Source organism: Saimiri boliviensis, chromosome X, assembly GCF_048565385.1.
Source record: "Saimiri boliviensis isolate mSaiBol1 chromosome X, mSaiBol1.pri, whole genome shotgun sequence".
NCBI classification, from domain to species: Eukaryota; Metazoa; Chordata; class Mammalia; order Primates; family Cebidae; genus Saimiri; species Saimiri boliviensis.
This window is the reverse complement of record NC_133470.1, coordinates 3,954,689-3,973,022: the sequence shown is the minus strand read 5'-3', so window position 1 is coordinate 3,973,022 and position 18,334 is coordinate 3,954,689. Positions and strand designations below refer to the sequence as shown.

The 18,334-nt window shown below is 42.9% G+C and overlaps 2 protein-coding genes across 3 annotated transcripts in view; one reads left to right on the top strand and one right to left on the bottom strand.

The window, feature by feature from the left end:
- Nucleotides 1–8,956, bottom strand: part of STS (steroid sulfatase) — a 200,158-nt gene extending 191,202 nt beyond the window's left edge. Inside the window, exons 1-2 of one of the 2 annotated variants that reach the window (XM_074391851.1) lie at nucleotides 8,750–8,956; nucleotides 562–648 (exon numbers count right to left, since the gene is read on the bottom strand). The gene's annotated coding sequence lies outside the window, so the exon portion shown is untranslated. Of the gene's footprint in view, nucleotides 1–561; nucleotides 649–8,333; nucleotides 8,521–8,749 lie in introns of those variants that run through there. The other variant, XM_010336161.3, reaches the window with a different exon arrangement.
- Nucleotides 8,646–18,334, top strand: part of PUDP (pseudouridine 5'-phosphatase) — a 102,058-nt gene continuing 92,369 nt past the window's right edge. Inside the window, exon 1 of the mRNA XM_003920287.2 lies at nucleotides 8,646–8,780. Coding sequence (XP_003920336.1) covers nucleotides 8,705–8,780 — 76 coding nt within the window. The 5' untranslated portion in view covers nucleotides 8,646–8,704. The remainder of the gene's footprint in view (nucleotides 8,781–18,334) is intronic.

Below are 18,334 nucleotides of genomic sequence, written 5' to 3'. Positions count from 1 at the left end.
GTATACATCTCAAGCCCCTCTGATCAATAACCCTTTATTGATTAGATATAATGTCCCAGGGCATGGTGCCTGGCAAAAAGAAATAGATGATCCTTTTTGGCAATTTTCAAAAGACAGAAGTGAAAAGATTTTACTCTACAGAGCTATGAAAACCACTGTGCTTTAAGATCATGAAAAGCAGAGACTTTGGTATATGAATCCCTGCAGATGCTTAATGAAATTGTTCAGGGTTGAACCTACCTGATGCTTGACATTCCTATAACTCTGCCAACCATCAAAGGCATTGCACAGGAACCCTCAAGCTAACACTAGGCATGTCTTCATACTTGGGCCACTACCCAGAAAGAACCCAGTAGAGAGACTGTTGGTGGGAAATCCTGGAGTCCCACAGAAGAAGGGCATACGCAATCAGAGATTAGCAAGCGAACACTCACTCTCGAAGACTCAACATACAGCAATTGCATGAGCAAAGATGGAGGCTTGATAATTAGGGCCCTGAATCAAGGAACAAGCATCTCAATGCAAATCGGGCAAGTGGGATGAGAGGAACATGGTACTCACAGAAGAGTTCTCCTCTTAGCCACGCAGAAGGAAGAGACCTGGAGCCCCAGAATCCAGTTGATAGTCTTCCTATTGCATCATCCACAGCTGCACAAGATAAACAGCAGTGAGCTCTTATACATTCAGGATGGGCTCAACTACTCCCCTCCAAGCCATTTGCCAGCTGCATAAAGTCTAGAAATGTTAAAATACCAAACATGCTCTCACATCTCTGGTTTGGAGACCCTCCTCTATCAAAGTAAAGGTCATGGCACAGGAAAGGGCAAAAACACATGGAAAACCCCAGAATTCCTCCTATGTGTGTTACATGGAACATGGTTGGAAGTAGATGCAAAGGAGGAACACAAAAAATCATGAATAGTTTCTGGGTAGGTATTTTTGCATCTTTGTGGTTTTTAATTATCATTCACTTCCCATTCTTCAGGAGCAGATTTAATCACAGCCTTCTGCTTGCTATACTGCATTTCCATGTTTCAAGTTACAGCTTTATTATTAAACCAAAACCCAAGTCCTAGTAAATTGCCTTTCTTTCACTGGCCTCCTAGTTTACTCCAGAAAGAAGGAGTCATGGAAATTGATTGCCTCTAAGGTTCTTCCAGAGTGGTTTAAATGGCCCTAGGAAATTGACTTGAAATAGATGCTTTCCAAATGTTATTGGTTATACATTAATACAGCAGCAGCCAATAAACATATTCAATTGAAATGTGCCCACAAAAGAACAAAATACATTTGTTGTACGTGTTTGATTCATCTATTTGACTTAGCCTATTTAACAAACAACTCTCAAACCTGTGCAATTATATATAAATATATATACACACATGTACTATATATATAAGTTTGTTAAAACCACACATACATCCAAAGAGAAGCAAGAGCCAGCTAAAACTAAAATCTCACACATGCATGTATCTATATGTAATAAATTAAGTGCATTTAAATCATATATAAAATAAGTCCTCATGTAACAACATTGATAGATTCTCAGAATTTTTTTTTTTTTTTTTTTGAGATACGGTCTCACTATGATACCCAGGCTGGAGTGCAGTAGCACAATCAAAGCTCACTGCAGCCTCAACCTCCCAGGCTTAAGCAATCCTTCCACCTCAGTCCCCCAAGTAGCTGGGACAACAGGTGCATGGCATCACGCCCAGCTAATTTTTGTATTTTTTTGTAGAGATTGGGTTTCACCATGTTGCGCAGGCTGGTCTTGAACTCCTGAGCTCAAGCAATCGACCTGCATTGGTCTCCCAAAGTGCTGAGATTACAGGCATGAACCTCCTTACCTGGTCAATTCTCAGAAATCGCAAATTTAAGAAGAATGATATACAGCAGGTTGTTTCATTCAACATCATTTTGTTCTAAAGTTGATGAAAAAAATTGGTATTGTTATATGTGATTTGCTTAAAGTCACAGTTTCTAAAAACCTCCCAAGAATGTTAAGTGAGAACCTACTGTAATTATCTTTCTTCTCAACTTTCTTAAAGTCATACACTTGCAATATTTTAAATATAATATTTAACATATAAATTTGTGAATATATACAAACTAAATATATTTAAGTTATATATAAAGGCATTTCCTCTTAAGTTTATTAAAATCACACCAATATATTATTTATATAGATTATGTAACATATATATGGTATACATATATATACACATACCCTGTTCCCTTTAAGATTCTTAAAATCTTAACTATTTGAGGTACTTAAGATTCTCATTCTGTGAATTTTACTCTGTAAATTTACTCTGCTTTTCCAATGTGTTCGGTATCACACTGACTTGGGAAAATCCCACAGCCTGACTGAATGACAGCTTCAAGAAAGTTGGTGATGAGGCAGAATGTAAATCAGAATGGACTCTATGCCTAACAGCAGTCTGGTATTTCTAAAGTGTGTTTGAAGGAGATATTACTTTATTTTTAAAGAGCATATGTGATGGTCCCTGTTGAGTAAGTTTGGGAATTGTTGTGTTTAAAACAAAACAAAACAAAAAATGGAAAGAACATCGTTGACCACAGAAATGGGAGAGTTTCAAGGTTGTGGACTGAGGAGGCAAAGACCCATTCAGCACAATTCCAGCTTTATGTGATCATTAAATCATGGGGAAGATGAAGGAAGAGGCTGTGTAACCAGCTTTCTGTTCCCTCCAGATGTTAGTTTGCACCCAGCAGCACAGGAGTTGGGTGCAAGTAAAATAAAGGCGAAAACTTCTGATTCTAGAAATGACTGGTTTGACCATGTTATCGCTGACAAGCCACACTGACATCAGAACTGCAGAAAACAAATGTATAATGTTTCTTGTTTATTTTTCGAAGCTTCCTTTTCCTTGTTTTCTTGCTGGTGGTTTCTAGAATACTTTGTTCCCCTTTATTTGCACATTCATTCTTGTATTTGATTTTGATATTAACTGTTCACGTTGTGGTCCTGATTACTTACTGACAACATAAGAAATTTTGAAAACACATAGAAAACATATTAATAGAGAGTTTTTGCCTTTTGGCTCTTTTTGAGGAAGGAAGACCAACAGAGGTTGAACTCTCCACCCTGATCCTTTTCAGGTATGACTTGTGGCAAGGTATCTGACTTTCCTTGAGCTCCATTTCTTAATTTTTGTAAGAAGAACTCCACTGTTTACTTTGCAAAGTTGTGGAGTCAATGAAATAAGAGATCATTTATAAAGTTGTGAGTATGTCCTAATTATTTGAGGGCTGGTGGCTATTATGATAGCTATGAAACAATGAGCCAATTTTAACTATGAACAAGTAATCACTCTTTCATCTCAGACTCTTAACACTTGGCCTTTATAAACACAATGGAGAAGTGACCAGAGCACTAAGCAACTTCCCTAAGATATGACAGGAACTAAGAGCCTTGCAGGTGAGCAAGTGGTTTATTCAGAAGCAGCAACATCACAAGGCGCACATTAGAGATGGCACTCAGCACTCTGTGTGGTGAGCTCCAGCTGTGATTCCACCCTAGTAGAGAAGCTTCACTGGGCAGGGCCAGTGGGCAGCCCTCCTTGTGAATGTGGTGCAAGACACAGCAAAGGCCCAAGATGCTGACATCCCCAGTTGTATTCATTGTGGGCACACGGACCCCTCACAGGTCCTGGAGGGAAGGGGCTACACCAGAGGAAACATCAGGAGAGAAACAGAAAAGGAAGAGAATGAGGAAGGGCAGGAAGGGGGAGGGAGTTTAAGAGGACAGGAAAGAAGACAGGAAAGGAGAGAAGGAGAAAAAGAAGAGAGGAAAGCAAGAGGGAGGGAGTCGATGAGAAGGTCAGGAAGGAAGACAGAAAAAGAGAAGAGGAGGAAATGAAGGGAAGGAAGGAGAGAGGGAGGGAGTCAAGGAGGAGGACAGGAAGGAAGACAGGGAAAGAGAGAAGGAGGAAAGGAAGGGAGGGAAAAAGAGAAGGAGAGTGGGGCAAGCAAGGAAGGAATTGTTTTGAGTCAGAAGCCCTAGAACAATACGATGATAAAGGGTGGGGTGTCATGAAGCCTGAGCCCCTCTCTCAGATGTCCAGTCATGTCTAGTCAGTGAGAATCCTGGCAGGTGAGAGGAAATTCAAATCCATGGTAGAGTCTGACCACATGCCTCACTTTCCCATATTTTTGAAGCACACATCCTCCCTTCATATGTGCTATCTTAGAATAGTGTATGTCTACTTAGGCAGTAACATTATGGATATTATAAAACATGATTTTTAATCATTAGTGAAGGCTATAAAGCTGATGCTGGAATTTCTCTTTTCTTGTTATTAACTGGAAGCTACATTTTATTATTTTCATAGGCATGTCTTTAATCCCTCTGTCCATTTTTTGAGAATTGGTTTAAAAAGTAAATAATATAAGCTGTAAATACACTTTACCTTAATATGTACATTGTATCATGCTGAAATCAAATAAAATGGTTGAGAGCAAAGATGCCACCCTTCCTCCCTGCAAGGATACCTAGAGAAAAGACCAAGGCACGAGAATATTCGCCAGCGTTTACACGAATATTAAATGTTAGCGTTGGGTGCAGTGGCTCTTGCCTATACTTCCAACACTTTGGAAGGCCAAGGCAGGTAGATCACTTGTCAGGAGTTTGAGACTAGTCTGGCCAACATGGTAAGATCCACTAAAAAATACAAAAATAAGCCAGGCGTGGTGGTGGGTGCCTGTAGTCCCAGCTACTCGGGAGGCTGAGGTAAAAGGATCCCCTGAACCCAGGAGGAGAGTGTTGCAGTGAGCTGACATCACGCCACTGCACTCCAGCCTGGGTGCACAGTGAGACCGTCTCAAAAAATAAAAATAAAAATGAAATAAATGTTAGTAAAGCTTAACATATTTGCTACTTCTTTTTTTTTTTTTTTTTTTTTTTTTTTTTGAGACGGAGTTTCGCTCTTGTTACCCAGGCTGGAGTGCAATGGTGCGATCTCGGCTCACCGCAACCTCCGCCTCCTGGGTTCAGGCAATTCTCCTGCCTCAGCCTCCTGAGTAGCTGGGATTACAGGCACGCACCACCATGCCCAGCTAATTTTTTGTATTTTTAGTAGAGACGGGGTTTCACCGTGTTGACCAGGATGGTCTCGATCTCTTGACCTCGTGATCCACCCGCCTCGGCCTCCCAAAGTGCTGGGATTACAGGCTTGAGCCACTGCGCCCGGCCATTTGCTACTTCTTTACATTAAAATAATAATCCTAAGCCCCCTCCCCACAATGAAGTAGCTGGTATACCCCAGGAGGGGTCAATGATCTAGACCATTACATGCCCTGGTTGAAAGGCAGATGATATCAGTCTGAGGGTGGCAGCTGGGATTCTGCATTTCTAGCGAGCTCCCAGATGCTGACACTGCCAGTTCATACCATGCCTGTTGTCCACCACTGCAGAGAATCAAACTGGACCTCTTGCTCAGAGGGTTTGTACTCTGATGGTGAAGGGGTTCAAAAACAATGGCCCTCTTCACACAAAAGTACCAGATACATCCTAGAGTACAAAGCCAGGAGTGGCGAATTCAGCCGTCTATGTCAGGCTCCCTTCCAGAGCTCACTGGGCTTGCAGGAAACCAGCAGTGGGAAGAGGTAAGAATATTCAGTGCTTCTGAAGCAAGAGACTTGCTAAGTCAGCATTGCTAAGCCAGCTATACTGGGGAAGAAGGCAGGTAAGTCTGCAATGAGGAGCCTAAATTGAGGACCCATCAGATGGAAGTCAGAGCTTCCTCAGCATCATCAAGAAAAGTAGACTGTGGACAGCCAGTGAGAAAGATGGTCCCTAGTCCAACCTGTTACCCTCCGTCTATGCTGGGCAAGATTTGTACCCCAGAAAAGTAAAGTGAAGAACGGTGCAAAGGGGGCTCACAGAAAACAGATATAGCAGAGTGGAAACCAAATACAACAGATAACAAAAGCACAGAGACACAGGAACCAGGGCAACAAACTAAGGAAGCTGAGATAAGCTACTACTCCATACAGGATGGTATATATATACACACACAATAAATGGCACGTTTACGTTTATATGTTGTGTGAAAGGTCATCTGTTTATTTGTTCCATCAGTTGTTAATGTGCTTTTCACACTATCGTACTATAGTTTATGGGATCATTTCTATTGTATCTTAAAATTGTCAGGAAAAGTAAGGTATTGTCCTATGGGGAAAACACAATTGTACAAAAGTAAACTGTAACTCATGGAAGGAACTGCATTCTCATCAGCCTAGAAGCTGTCCATCTTTGGATGTTGGAGAATTCTGTAAACTTAAAAGCTAACTTGTTATATGTGTGCAAATCACATCGATAGAACAAAATTTCATTCTTTTCCAATCTAACTTGTGACAGAGAAGCATTCACAAATTCAGTTTGTTTTTTTTTTAAGCAAAGAGGAGTCTTCCATCTTATGCACTGAAGTGATGTCACTGAAAAGTGTAGAAAATAAGACTTACTAAAAAAAAGATGTGAACCATGTTTTCACATCTGTGGAGAGCTGAAGTACATAAGGTTTCCCAATCTGTCTCTTCCACAATCGCTATGAGGCCTTGCCATTTCATCAAAATGGCACTGGGGCCTTTTTTCTTTTGAAAAATACTCTTAATGACTAAACAGAAATGTGAGGTGGTTATGATACCAAAAAGAAAACAACAATAACACTGACATGTGTGCATCCATTTGTTTCCAGAGAAAGGAAAGAATCTGGAAGGGAGAATTCTAAAGACTCCAGGTGGGAAATACTGTCATACTGACTGTAGGTACCCCAGCAATGTGTGTGGAATGCATCTACTATGGAATTGTGTTCCTGAAAAAGATACATTGGAGTCCTCATCCCCACTACCTCAGACTGTGACCTTATTCGGAAACAGTATCTTGTCAGTGGAGATCAAATTAAAATGTAGTCATTAGGGTGGTCCTTAGTCCAATAAGACTCATGTTCTTATAGCAGGAAAAAAGTTGGACAGAGAGACACACACAGAGGAAAGACGATAGGACAAGATACTGGGAAAGGAAAGCCAGGTCCAAGCTGAGGAGAGAGGCCTAGAATAGGCCCTTTCCTCATAGCCCTCAGAAAATTAAGCCTGCTGATATCTTGATCCAGGACTTCTGGCCTCCAGATCTGTGAGACAATACACGTCTGCTGTTTAGGTCACTTAGTCTGTGGTGCATTATTATCGCAGCTGTATCAAACAAATACAGAAATCACAAATGACTTTGAGTAGAAAGTCCCTTCCTAATTTGGTCATTAACTGCCTTCTCTGAAATCCAGTGTCCTCAAAGGGAAATCACGATTGGATTAAACGGGGGAAGCTCTCTTATAGTACCAGCTCTAAGAATACATAATTTTATTGACTATGTACTATGCACTAGTACTAAGGGCTTGCTTGACCTGCCTCACCTCCTTTATAATCTCCATTTTACCCAGGAGGAAACAGACACAGAGGCACTTTGTCTATCATAGATGATAAGTGTTCTTGCTGAATCCAGGCATGCCCCCATCCACCATGTACTTAGTAAACTAAAAATACACCCTCATGTTTTACACCTGGTTTTGTGTGTGTTTTTTTCCCTTTTTGTGGCGAACAGGATCTCAGGCAGGTCTTGGGCTCAAACTATCCCCCCAAACCGCACCTCTGCCTCCCTAAATACTGGGATTACAGGTGTAAGCCACTGCACCCGGCACGCCCTCACGTTTTTAGTCTAACTCTTATTATTTCAGCTTCTCAAAAGGTCCAATTCTTGTCCTTAAACGTGAATACACCACATAAGAGAACACGAAATGGACAAAAATGTATTTTTCTGACTATGGCAAAAGGTGGTGGAAGTGGGAAGAAAACTGTTTAGATGGCATTTGAAAAGTTAAAAAAGGAAGAAACTCAGAGCAGCCCAAAAGACAGATGATACCTAAGAAGGCTTAATGAGAAACACATGTTGACTATTAGTATTATCTCAGCATCCTCCTTGCACAGTTTGGCTTTGCTCTGAGACAACGCACCAGCCTGGGATTCCGAGGGATGCAGGCACGGAGGTTGTGCATCCTCTCCGCGCACACTGCGCATGCACGACTGCCAGTTCAAGTCGCGGTCCAAAACCGCAGGGAGGCGGGGGCAGGCGAAACCGCGAAACCCACCCACGGTCCAGGGGCTGGCGTTCCACGCTCGAGCGAACCCACCCAGGGACCTCCGTGACCAAGGCATTTGCCTGCAACCTGATGGCTCGCAGTGATGCCACCCTGAACATCTTCAACCCCCTCTCCCCACTCGACAGCCCCCTTGCACGGTCCCTCCTTCCTCATACACACCCCTGTTCCAAACTCAAGCAGTGAATTTGCCCCCAGACGAGGGCCTCGGCTCTGCGCGGCCGTTGGCTGAGTAGCTTGGCCCGATTCCGGGTGTGACGTGAGGAGGAATTGATGCGGGTTAACGTATCGCGCCCGCCCGCGCCGCATTCCCAGTCTGCAGCTGCTGCGGCGGCGAAAGCCCGAGATGCGCGTGCGCGGAGCGGCACTAGGCAGCCCCGGACGCGCAGGTTCGGAGGCGGGCTAGAGGCCGTGGGAAGCGCGTGCGCAGATTGGCCCCGGAAGCCCGAGGAGGCCCTGACTGCGCGTGCGCGGGGCGGGCGACTGCGCGCGCACTTTTCCCTCGCCCCCACCCAGACCCAGAAGGCGGTACCATGGCGGCTCCCCCGCCCGCACCCCCGCCAGAGCCCGTCACCCACCTCATCTTTGACATGGACGGACTTCTTTTGGGTGGGTAGTGTGTAGCCGCCGCCTCCCGCGAGGGCGGTCCTGGGTGGGCGTGGGAACGGTCGGCGCGGGATACGTCACGGCCTGGGGGCTGCGGCCGGGCTGTGTTTGAGTAGGGACCCTGGGGCTCCCGCGCGCTGTGTACCGCACCGGACTCGAAGTCGGGCGGCGGCCAGCAGCGCCCGTGGGCCCATGTCGGTACTGGAGGGCGCGCGTGGCTGCGGCGTTTACGCGACATCAGCACCGGCTTCCGGTCGGCGGGCCGCGCGTGGGGCCGGAGCACGTGGGCGCGGTCCTTGGGGACCACCGAGCGGGCGTGCGGCCCAGCGTCCTCTCTGCAGAGCTGGGCGAGGCTGCACCTCCGCTCCCTTTTCGGTTACCCACAATTGCGACCTTGAGCGGTGCCCAGCCTCAGTTTCCCCGTCTGCAGACTAGCCTGGAGGATACTTGCCTGCCTACCCCAAGGTTGCTGCTGTGGGCGCACCTTGATGGTAGCATTCTACGTGGTAGCGGTTCTCCACCTGGTGGTTTGGCCACCCTGAGGCCATCTATCAATGGCAGTGTCAGGAGACATTTTGGATGTCACAGCTGGCGTGGAGGGACGGGTCACTGGCATCTAGTGGGGTCCAGACCAGGGATACTGCTAAGCTTCCCACATTGCACAGGACTGCCCTATGCAACCATAAGGAATTATCTCGCGTCGTCAACAGTGTAGAGGCACAGGTCTGTCAAGTGGCCTGGCTGCCTAGGGTGACCAGCACCAGGGAAATCACCTGGGAGCCACTTGTAAAATACAGATTCTGCCCTTCAACACAAGTGTGTGAACCTTTGAGAACTCCTGCTCTATCAATAAGAGGCATTTAGAAACCCTTGTTAGTGTAGTCATAGCACATGTGAACTTTACCACCCAAGAGGAATTCAAGTAGAATTCAAAGAATAAAACTCTGGTTTTTTGTTTTTTTTTTTTTTTTGTCTTTGTTGTCTTTGAGACAGAGTTTCACTCTTGTTGTCCAGACTGGAGTGCGATAGCGCGATCTGGGCTCACCGCAGCCTCTGCCTCCCGGGTTCAAGCGATTTTCCTGCCTCAGCCTCCCGAGTACCTGGGATTACAGGCGTGCGCCACCACAGCCAGCTAAGTTTGTATTTTTAGTAGAGATAGGGTGTCTCCATGTTGGTCAGGCTGGTCTCGAATCCCCGACCTCAGGTGATCTGCCCGCCTTGGCTTCCCAAAGTGCTGGGTTTACAGCAGTGAGCCACCGCGCCTAGCCTAAAACCCCATTTTCAACTTAAGATAGGACTATACCAAACTCTACCCAAAGCCTCAACAGAATTAACACCATGAAACATAATCACCAGGACGCTTCATAGATCTGTAAATGTGTCTGTTTACTCTGTGTAGACTGCTGACCTGCTTGTTTACCTATATCATTCCTTCATTTCAAAACCCTGCAAATTCGGAGGAAGTATTTGCATTTTACTAATTTAAAAAAAAAAAAAGAAAAGAAAAAAACAACCTGCAGCTGGGAGAGGTAAAACTACTTGCCCAAGTCACACAGCAAATAAGCCAAACTGAGAAACGATTCTGGATTGATCCAGTTCTAAATATAAATGATGTTGAGCTCAATTTAAATTGTGAATGTGACCTTGTTCCTGCTCATCATATTGCTGGGTAGTTCACTAGCAGTGTTTTCTTTTAAAAAAAGACACACAATAACTAGTCTCTTCATTTTATGAACACAGAGATATACACAGATTAATTCCAAAGGAAAAGAAATCCCCATAGAGGTCACTAATTGGAGCCAACGGTGTATGCAGCTACTAAATTTGAAATGACTCAATTTTAGAAAGCTTCTGGGATACATAAGTATAGTTTGTAGACATGAATTTTCCTACTCTGGTGGTCAAGAAGTTAAATTGTCAAATAAATTTCTTACCCTCTAATGAAAAGTCCAGAGAACCTGTTCTGGGAGTCTCATGAATTTTAATACTAAACAAGATGTCTCATTAAAATTAAATTTATTCAGCTTCTAAATGAGCTTGATGCCTAATTCTCATTCTAGATATGCACATAGCCATGCCCTGAAGCCATGAATGTGACTTAAATGGTAATACAACCCTTGACCTCACACACCCAGTCCTCTGATCTAGTCAGATAACCAAGAATTAGTGCTATTTGGAAAAATAAGCCCTACCTCTTTATTCCCCTCCCTCATTTTCTGCCCATTTCTTCCTTTCTGGACCTATCTCTTCTTTGAGTTGGTAAGGCCTTGCAAAACCTTCTTGGAAATATACCTCTGCTTATCCCATTCTTTTACAAAATGTATAAATACAAAACAGCTTTCCAAAATATACCAGTTTAATTTAATCTACCAGATTATGCCTGCTCTCATTCTGTATCCTCTCACTTCAGTGTATCTGCTGTTTGCATAACAATATGTCATCAATTTAAAATGAGTTATTTTGCAGTACGTCTGTTTTTTGGAAATTCTGAATGCATTTCCCTAGGAAGTTCTGTTTGTCGATGTAGCCCCAATACTTGCATACTTGTGGAAGTAAAATTGAAAATGAATTATTTGATGGAGGATTGTTAGCATTACAGGAGAAGCTTGTTTAGTCAGAGGAAGATGAGGAAGTAAATAGAGATTTTAGAGGAAATGTTGACCAGGAAGAAAGCCTGGGCATTTTGCCATGCTTTTGACATGCACGATGCTGTTGTCTTTTTTTTTTTTTTTTAAAGAAAACACTTTGGATTCTGTTTCTCATGACCGAGGTAACAGTCAGTTATGATTTAGGTAATATTAGTAATTCTAGCTCTGAAATGCCATTCAGAGAAAAAGGGGACTGAGATTAGTTAAAAACTGGGGCAAGATTTTGAAACAAGAAGATGACAAGTATTAAACAGTATCTCGGCAGCTGGACAAGGAAGATGATTCCATTTTTAAATAAATAACTGAAATTAGGAGCACAAAAGATGATCCCAGTTTCTTTAAAAGAGAAGACAGTTTGTTGTCCAGAGCGGTTCTGTCTCATACAATAGAATTGAGCCAGGTGAAATTTTTGGGGAGCAACTTTAATAAGTAAAAAGATACAGATGACATTGATTTGGATGATGTATGGTATGTAACCTAATGTGTCAGAAATATTACTATTCAATACATAGTCAACATAAAAATCATTGACGTGTTTGACATTAATTTTAATACTAGGTCCTCAAAATGTGTGTGTATTTTATACATACAACACATCTCAGTTTGAACTGGCCTCATTTCAAGTGCTCTATAGCCTCACTTGGTGAGTGGTTGCTGGCTTGGACAGTGTGGGTCTAGGTCTTTGTGTAGTAACCCATGATGTCTATTGATAATGGCTATGCTGGGAGGGCCAGGCAGAGGGTGGGTGTAAAGAATATTCAGAATTTGGAATTTTGGTGTATGTAAAATGTGGTATGTGTAAAATGTGTTTTCTTGGAGTCTAATACAGAATTATTTAAAATCCTTTTTAAAAAATCAAAGGAAAATAAGCTTATTTTCAAAATCTTTAAACACTGTAAAATAAATAAAGTAGATCTGCAACGGGTAATAAGAACATTTGCAGTATCGATCATAATATACCATATCTTTATAAATCCAGATTGCAGGATTTTAATGAATGACTTCTACTTTATATAGTAGAATGAAGACCTGCTCTTTGCCTTCTTGTACTCCCATAGCTTCCTCCTTGCCAAATAATAGCACTTGAGACCGTAAGTGCCTGCTTCACTGTCTGGGGCCCAGGAGACACTAAAAGGTCATGGAGGTAGGGTCTCTGTGGTGATCACCAAATCCAGTACCGATGGGATTGTGGGCTGCCTGAGACAGTTGACAATCATGTTCACCGTGTGCTCAAAATTCCACAGGCACAGCGTGAGTGTGTTTCACACTATCATTCTTTGTTAACTTCATGTAGGCTGTTTCTCTATACACCGGAACATCCATATAGCTGATGACAAAAATAGATTTTTCTTATGTATTATTAGTACATGCCCTAGATGGATTGTCAGAACAATCTATGTATGTCGTCATTTGACCTCGTGAAATACGTCTGAGGTTTAAAAGTGCAGTTGGCTAGGTTTTCAGCCTCAGTAGGTTCTTACTGCTTGATGTTATCAAGTCATTCATTCCAAGTGCGGTTTCTAAGAGTTTTGGCACATTTTTGAGGAAGGTGGAGCAAAGTGAAGGATCATTCCTCAGGCTTCCATGGGTGGTCATTGTTTAACCCCAGAATATGCAGAGATCCTAGTTGGAATGAGATAGTAATCACAACCCCCCCTCCTTCCATTGTATGTAATGAGTCTTGCTCTGGATGTCAAAGCAACTCTGGTGGTAGGTTCACATTCTTTCTTTGCCCTGCCTCCCCTGGGGGCTGACAGTGCACTCTTGGGTTCTGACCTTGCTAGGTGAAATGTAGGTTCTCTTCCACATTTGCAAAGGAGATGGCTGAGGGTGGAGGCCAATGTGAGGGCTTGGGACAGAGGTGAGCCCTTTCCTCAGGAGCCATGATGGGCCTTTCACTACAGTGTGATCAATGAATAATCTGTTGTTTCTGGAAACTGAAAAGATTCTGGAATATAACAAGCACAAGACGCATGTGATCATATTAAGGGTTTGAAGAGATTTGGAGTAAGATGCTGTATTTTATGTCAGAGAAACAGCATCAAATTATAGACTTAGCTCCCCTTCGTTCTGCTTTCCAATAGACCTGAACCATGCCAACTTTGAGTTCTTGTAGTAAGTGGTTGGTTGCCTACTGCAGCTGTTTCTGTTTCTAGAATAATTGAGAAGGGGGTAAGACTTAAATTGCAAAATTCTGCAGATAAATAAGTTTTGTCCACCTGGCAACACAACTTAAATATTCAGCAGATTCTAGGCATGCAGGTATAAAATATTCTTTTCTTTTTTCTAGCTCTCTTTCCAATAGAAACAGTATGGTTTTATTTAGAATCTTTAAATAAAGTGGATACAGGCATACCTGAGAAATATTGTGAGTTCAGTTCCAGATCGTCACAGTAAAGCGAACATCGCAATGAGGTTAGACACATGAATTTTTTGGTTTCCCAGTACACATAAGGTTAGGTTTACACTATACTGTATTTTAAGTGTACAAGAGCATTATGGCTAAAAATGTACATACCTTAAAAATATTTTATTGATGAAGGAAAATAAAAGTGCTAGGGATCATCTCATCCTTCAGTGAGTTGTAATTCTTTTGCTGTTAGAAGGTGTTGTCTTGACATTGTTAACCAGAGTAGTGGTTGCTGAAGGTTGGTGCTAATTAAATAACAAAATCCTGTGGCAATTTTTAAAAATGAAACAGCAATGAAGTTTGCCATATCAGTTGATTCTTCTTTTTACAAAAAGTTCTCTTTCAGCAAGGTGTGGTGGCTCACACATGTAATCCCAGCACTTTGGGAGGCAGAGGCAGGTGGATTACTTGAGGTCAGGAGTTTGAGACCAGTCTGGCCAATATGGCAAAACCCCATCTATACTAAAAACACACACACAAAAGTTAGCCAGGCATGAGGACGTGTACTTGTAGTCCCAGTCAGGAGCCTGAGGCACAAGAATCACTTGAACCTGGGAGGCTGAGGTTGCAGTGAGCCGAGATTGTGCCACTGTACTTCAGCCTGGATAACAGAGTGAGATTCTGTCTCAAAAAAAAAAAAAAAAGTTGGAGTCAGTCCTCTCAAACTCTGCTGCTGCTGCTTTATCAACTAAGTTTATGTTAATATAGTCAATCTTTTGTTGTCACTTCAGTGTTCAACCCCATCTTCACAGGAATAGATTTTTATCTCCAGAAACCACTTTCTTTTCTCATCCTTAAGGAGCAGTGTCTCATCAGTTCAGGTTTTGCCCTGAGATTGCAACAATTCAGTCACGTCTTCAGGCTTCACTTCTAATTCTAGTTCTCTTGCTGTTTCCATCACATCTGCAGTTACTTCTTCACTGATGTCTTGAACCCCTCAAGGTCATAGATGAGGATTGGAATCCACTCCTTACAAACTCCTGTTAATGTTGATATTTTGATCTTTCCCCATGGATCATGAATGGCATCTAGAATGCTAAATCCTTTCCAGAAGGCTTTCCATTTACTTTGCCTAGATGCATCAGAGGAATCACTGTCTATGGCAGCTATAGCCTTAAGAAATGCATATCTTAAGTAATAAGACTTTAAAGTGTAAATTACTCCTCAATCCATGGGCTGCAGAATAGATGTTATGTTAGCAGACCAAATAACATGAATCTCCTTGTACGTCTCCATGAAAGCTCTTGGGTGACCAGGTACATTGTTAGTGGGCAGAAATATTTTGAAAGAAATCTTTGTTTCTGAGCAGTAATTCTCAATAGTGGGCTTTAAATATTCGGCAAACCATGCTGTAAACAGATGTGCTGTCATCCAAACTTTGCTGTTCACTTACAAAACCCAGAAAGGGAAGATTTGCATCATTCTTAAGGGCACTAGGATTTTCAGAACTGTAAATGAGCATTGGCTTCAACGGCAAGTCACCATCTGTCTGCATTAGCCCCTAACCCAAAAGTCAGTCTGTTCTTTGAAGCTTTCAGGCCAGGCGTTGACTATTTCTCTCTAGCTATGAAAGTCATGGGTGGCATTTTCTTCCAATAAAAGACTGTTTTGTCTACATTGAAAATCTGCTGTTTAGTGTAGCCACTTTCATCAGTGATCCTAGCTAGCTCTCCTGGGTAACTTGCTGCATCCTCTCCATAAGCATTTGCTGCTTCACCATGCACTTTTATATTTTGAAGATGGCTTCTTTGCTTAAACCTCATGAACTTAGCCGGGCGCGGTGGCTGAAGCCTGTAATCCCAGCACTTTGGGAGGCCGAGGCGGGTGGATCACAAGGTCGAGAGATCGAGACCAACCTGGTCAACATGGTGAAACCCCATCTCTACTAAAAATACAAAAAATTAGCTGGGCATGGTGGCGCGTGCCTATAATCCCAGCTACTCAGGAGGCTGAGGCAGGAGAATTGTCTGAGCCCAGGAGGCGGAGGTTGCGGTGAGCCAAGATCGCGCCATTGCACTCCAGCCTGGGTAACAAGAGTGAAACTCCGTCTCAAAAAAAAAAAAAAAAAAAAAACCTCATGAACTTATGCTGGAGTCAGTCTTTTCTTCTGCAGCTTCCTCACATCCCTCAGCCCTCATAGAAGTGAAGAGCATTAGAGCCTTGCTGTAGGTTAGGCTTTGGCTTAAGGGAATATTGTGCTGGTTTGTTCTTTTTTTTTTTTTTTTTTTTTTGAGACGGAGTTTCGTTCTGGTTACCCAGGCTGGAGTGCAATGGCGCGATCTCGGCTCACTGCAACCTCCACCTCCTGGGTTCAGGCAATTCTCCTGCCTCAGCCTCCTGAGCAGCTGGGATTACAGGCACGTGCCACCATGCCCAGCTAAGCTGGTTTGTTCTTCTACCCAGACATTAAAACTTCCCCTACGTAAGCAACAAGGTGTTTCATTCTTTATCATTTATGTGTTCACTGGGGTAGCATGTTTAATTTCCTTCAATAACTTTTCCTTTGCATTCACAACTTGGCTAATTGGGTGCAAGAGGCCTAGGTTTCCACCTGTCAGCTTCTGACATGTCTTCCTCACTAAGCTTAACCATTTCTAGCTTTTGATTCAAACTGAGAGGTGCATGACTATTCTTTTTACTTGAACTCTTAGAGGCTATTGTAGGGTTATTAATTGGCCTGGTTTTAATATTACTGTGATTCGGGGACTAGGGAGCCCTGGAGGAGAGGAAGAGAGATGGGGGTCTGTGGAGCAATCAGAACACACACAACATTTATCCATTAAATTCTCTGACTTATATGGGTGCAGCTCATGGTGCCAAAAACAATGACAGTGGTAACATCAGCAGTCACTCATCACAGATTGACGTAACAGATGTAATAATGAAACTATTTGAAATATTGCAAGAAATACCAAAATGTGACACAGATATGTAACGTGAGACATGCTATTAGAAAAATGGTGCTGATAGACTTTCTCGACACAGGGTTGCCAAAAACCTTCAATTTGTAAAAGACACAATCTGTGAGGCAGTATAAAATGAGATATGCCTATATAATCATGGGACAGCAGTGTGTAATGTTTTTTTTGTTTGGGTTTTTTTGAGCCAGATTTCTGTTTTTCTCCTTGAAAAACTGTATGTTAGAAATTATTTCGTCCTTTTTATCTTTGTGATTATTCACTCTTTACTCTGATCCTGTTTCTTTTTTAAAAAACTGATATAATTTATATACTATTTTCTGTCATTTTTCAGGAGTAGATAGAGACTTAAAGCAATGTAAAAGAGCAAGGTAAATGATACCTCCTAAGAAATGTCCCCTGAAAGCACTCCTTATATGGATGCTTAGGCGACTAGTCAGACCTTCTGATGAGATGTTTCAAAAGTGCTTGATTGATAGAGAGTCTGTAGGTAGAAAGCACAATAGTGTTATCCTGGGATACATTACACTTGAAAATAATGCTCCTGCCATTGGCTGTAAGGGAATTTCAGTGATTAATAAATGCAGCATTTAATATATTAAGAGCTCCCTTTAATAGTGTTGAAATGGTGGAAGGGGGCAACCTTGGTTTTGTGATGCTGATATTTGCAGTTTAAAATGGACTTATTGGTGCTTAAAGAGCATTTTTTTGAAGTCATACTAATCCTAACACATTTCTCCTGTTTAAGAGCACAAAAGGGAAGACTTTGTTTTTCCCTTGGGCTTTCTTAGCTGGACCATCCATGTGGCTCCTCTTCACATCCCTTTTCAGCAATGTCTGGAAGGTAGATCACCAAGTTTCCTGATCCTTCTTTATCCCATTTCCCTTGTGTCCTCTGCTGTGATGCTAACAGTGAGTAGCAGCTAAGGACACGGGTGCAGCTGGCCACATGGCAAGGCGCCTGTGCATGGGAGGAGAACAGCAACCTCTTCACAACCATGCCTGGCAGGCAGTTTCATGGCATTGCTTGTGGAGCTTGGCCGGGCCCTTGATTTTCCTCTCTGAGCCCTGGGAGCTGGGCCGAGTGATGTGCCCTTCTGTGATCGATGGTGCCTTATTAAAAAAAACACTGCAGATGACACAGCTGGTCAGGGACAGATCAAGGAGCAAACCAAAGTTTGCTGTTTGATTCCCAATAGACTGTCCAGTGTGTCTATGAAGTGAGAGCAAATGGTCATAGTTCACACATTGAAAGCTTATCTGAAGCCTTCAGACAAAAGCAAAAATAAGCACCCACCCTCCCTCCCACTTGTGTTAGCTGCCATGCACATGGAAGAGAAGCACATGGTCCTTGAGAACTGTATGCCTGTCTGTTCTCTAGCCCAGCACTGTCTATGCAGCAAGGCTTTCTGCCAGATGGAACTGATTCCTCTCCCATGGTGGTGCATGGAACATTTTAGTGAGAGGTCCAGAGCCTGAGAGACAAGTTAGAAGTACTGGCTATAATGCCTGTGTGTGTGGACGGCTGGAACCTTTAGGCAGGAAGAGGAGGCAGCTGGGGACAGAGGTATGCCATGCTGT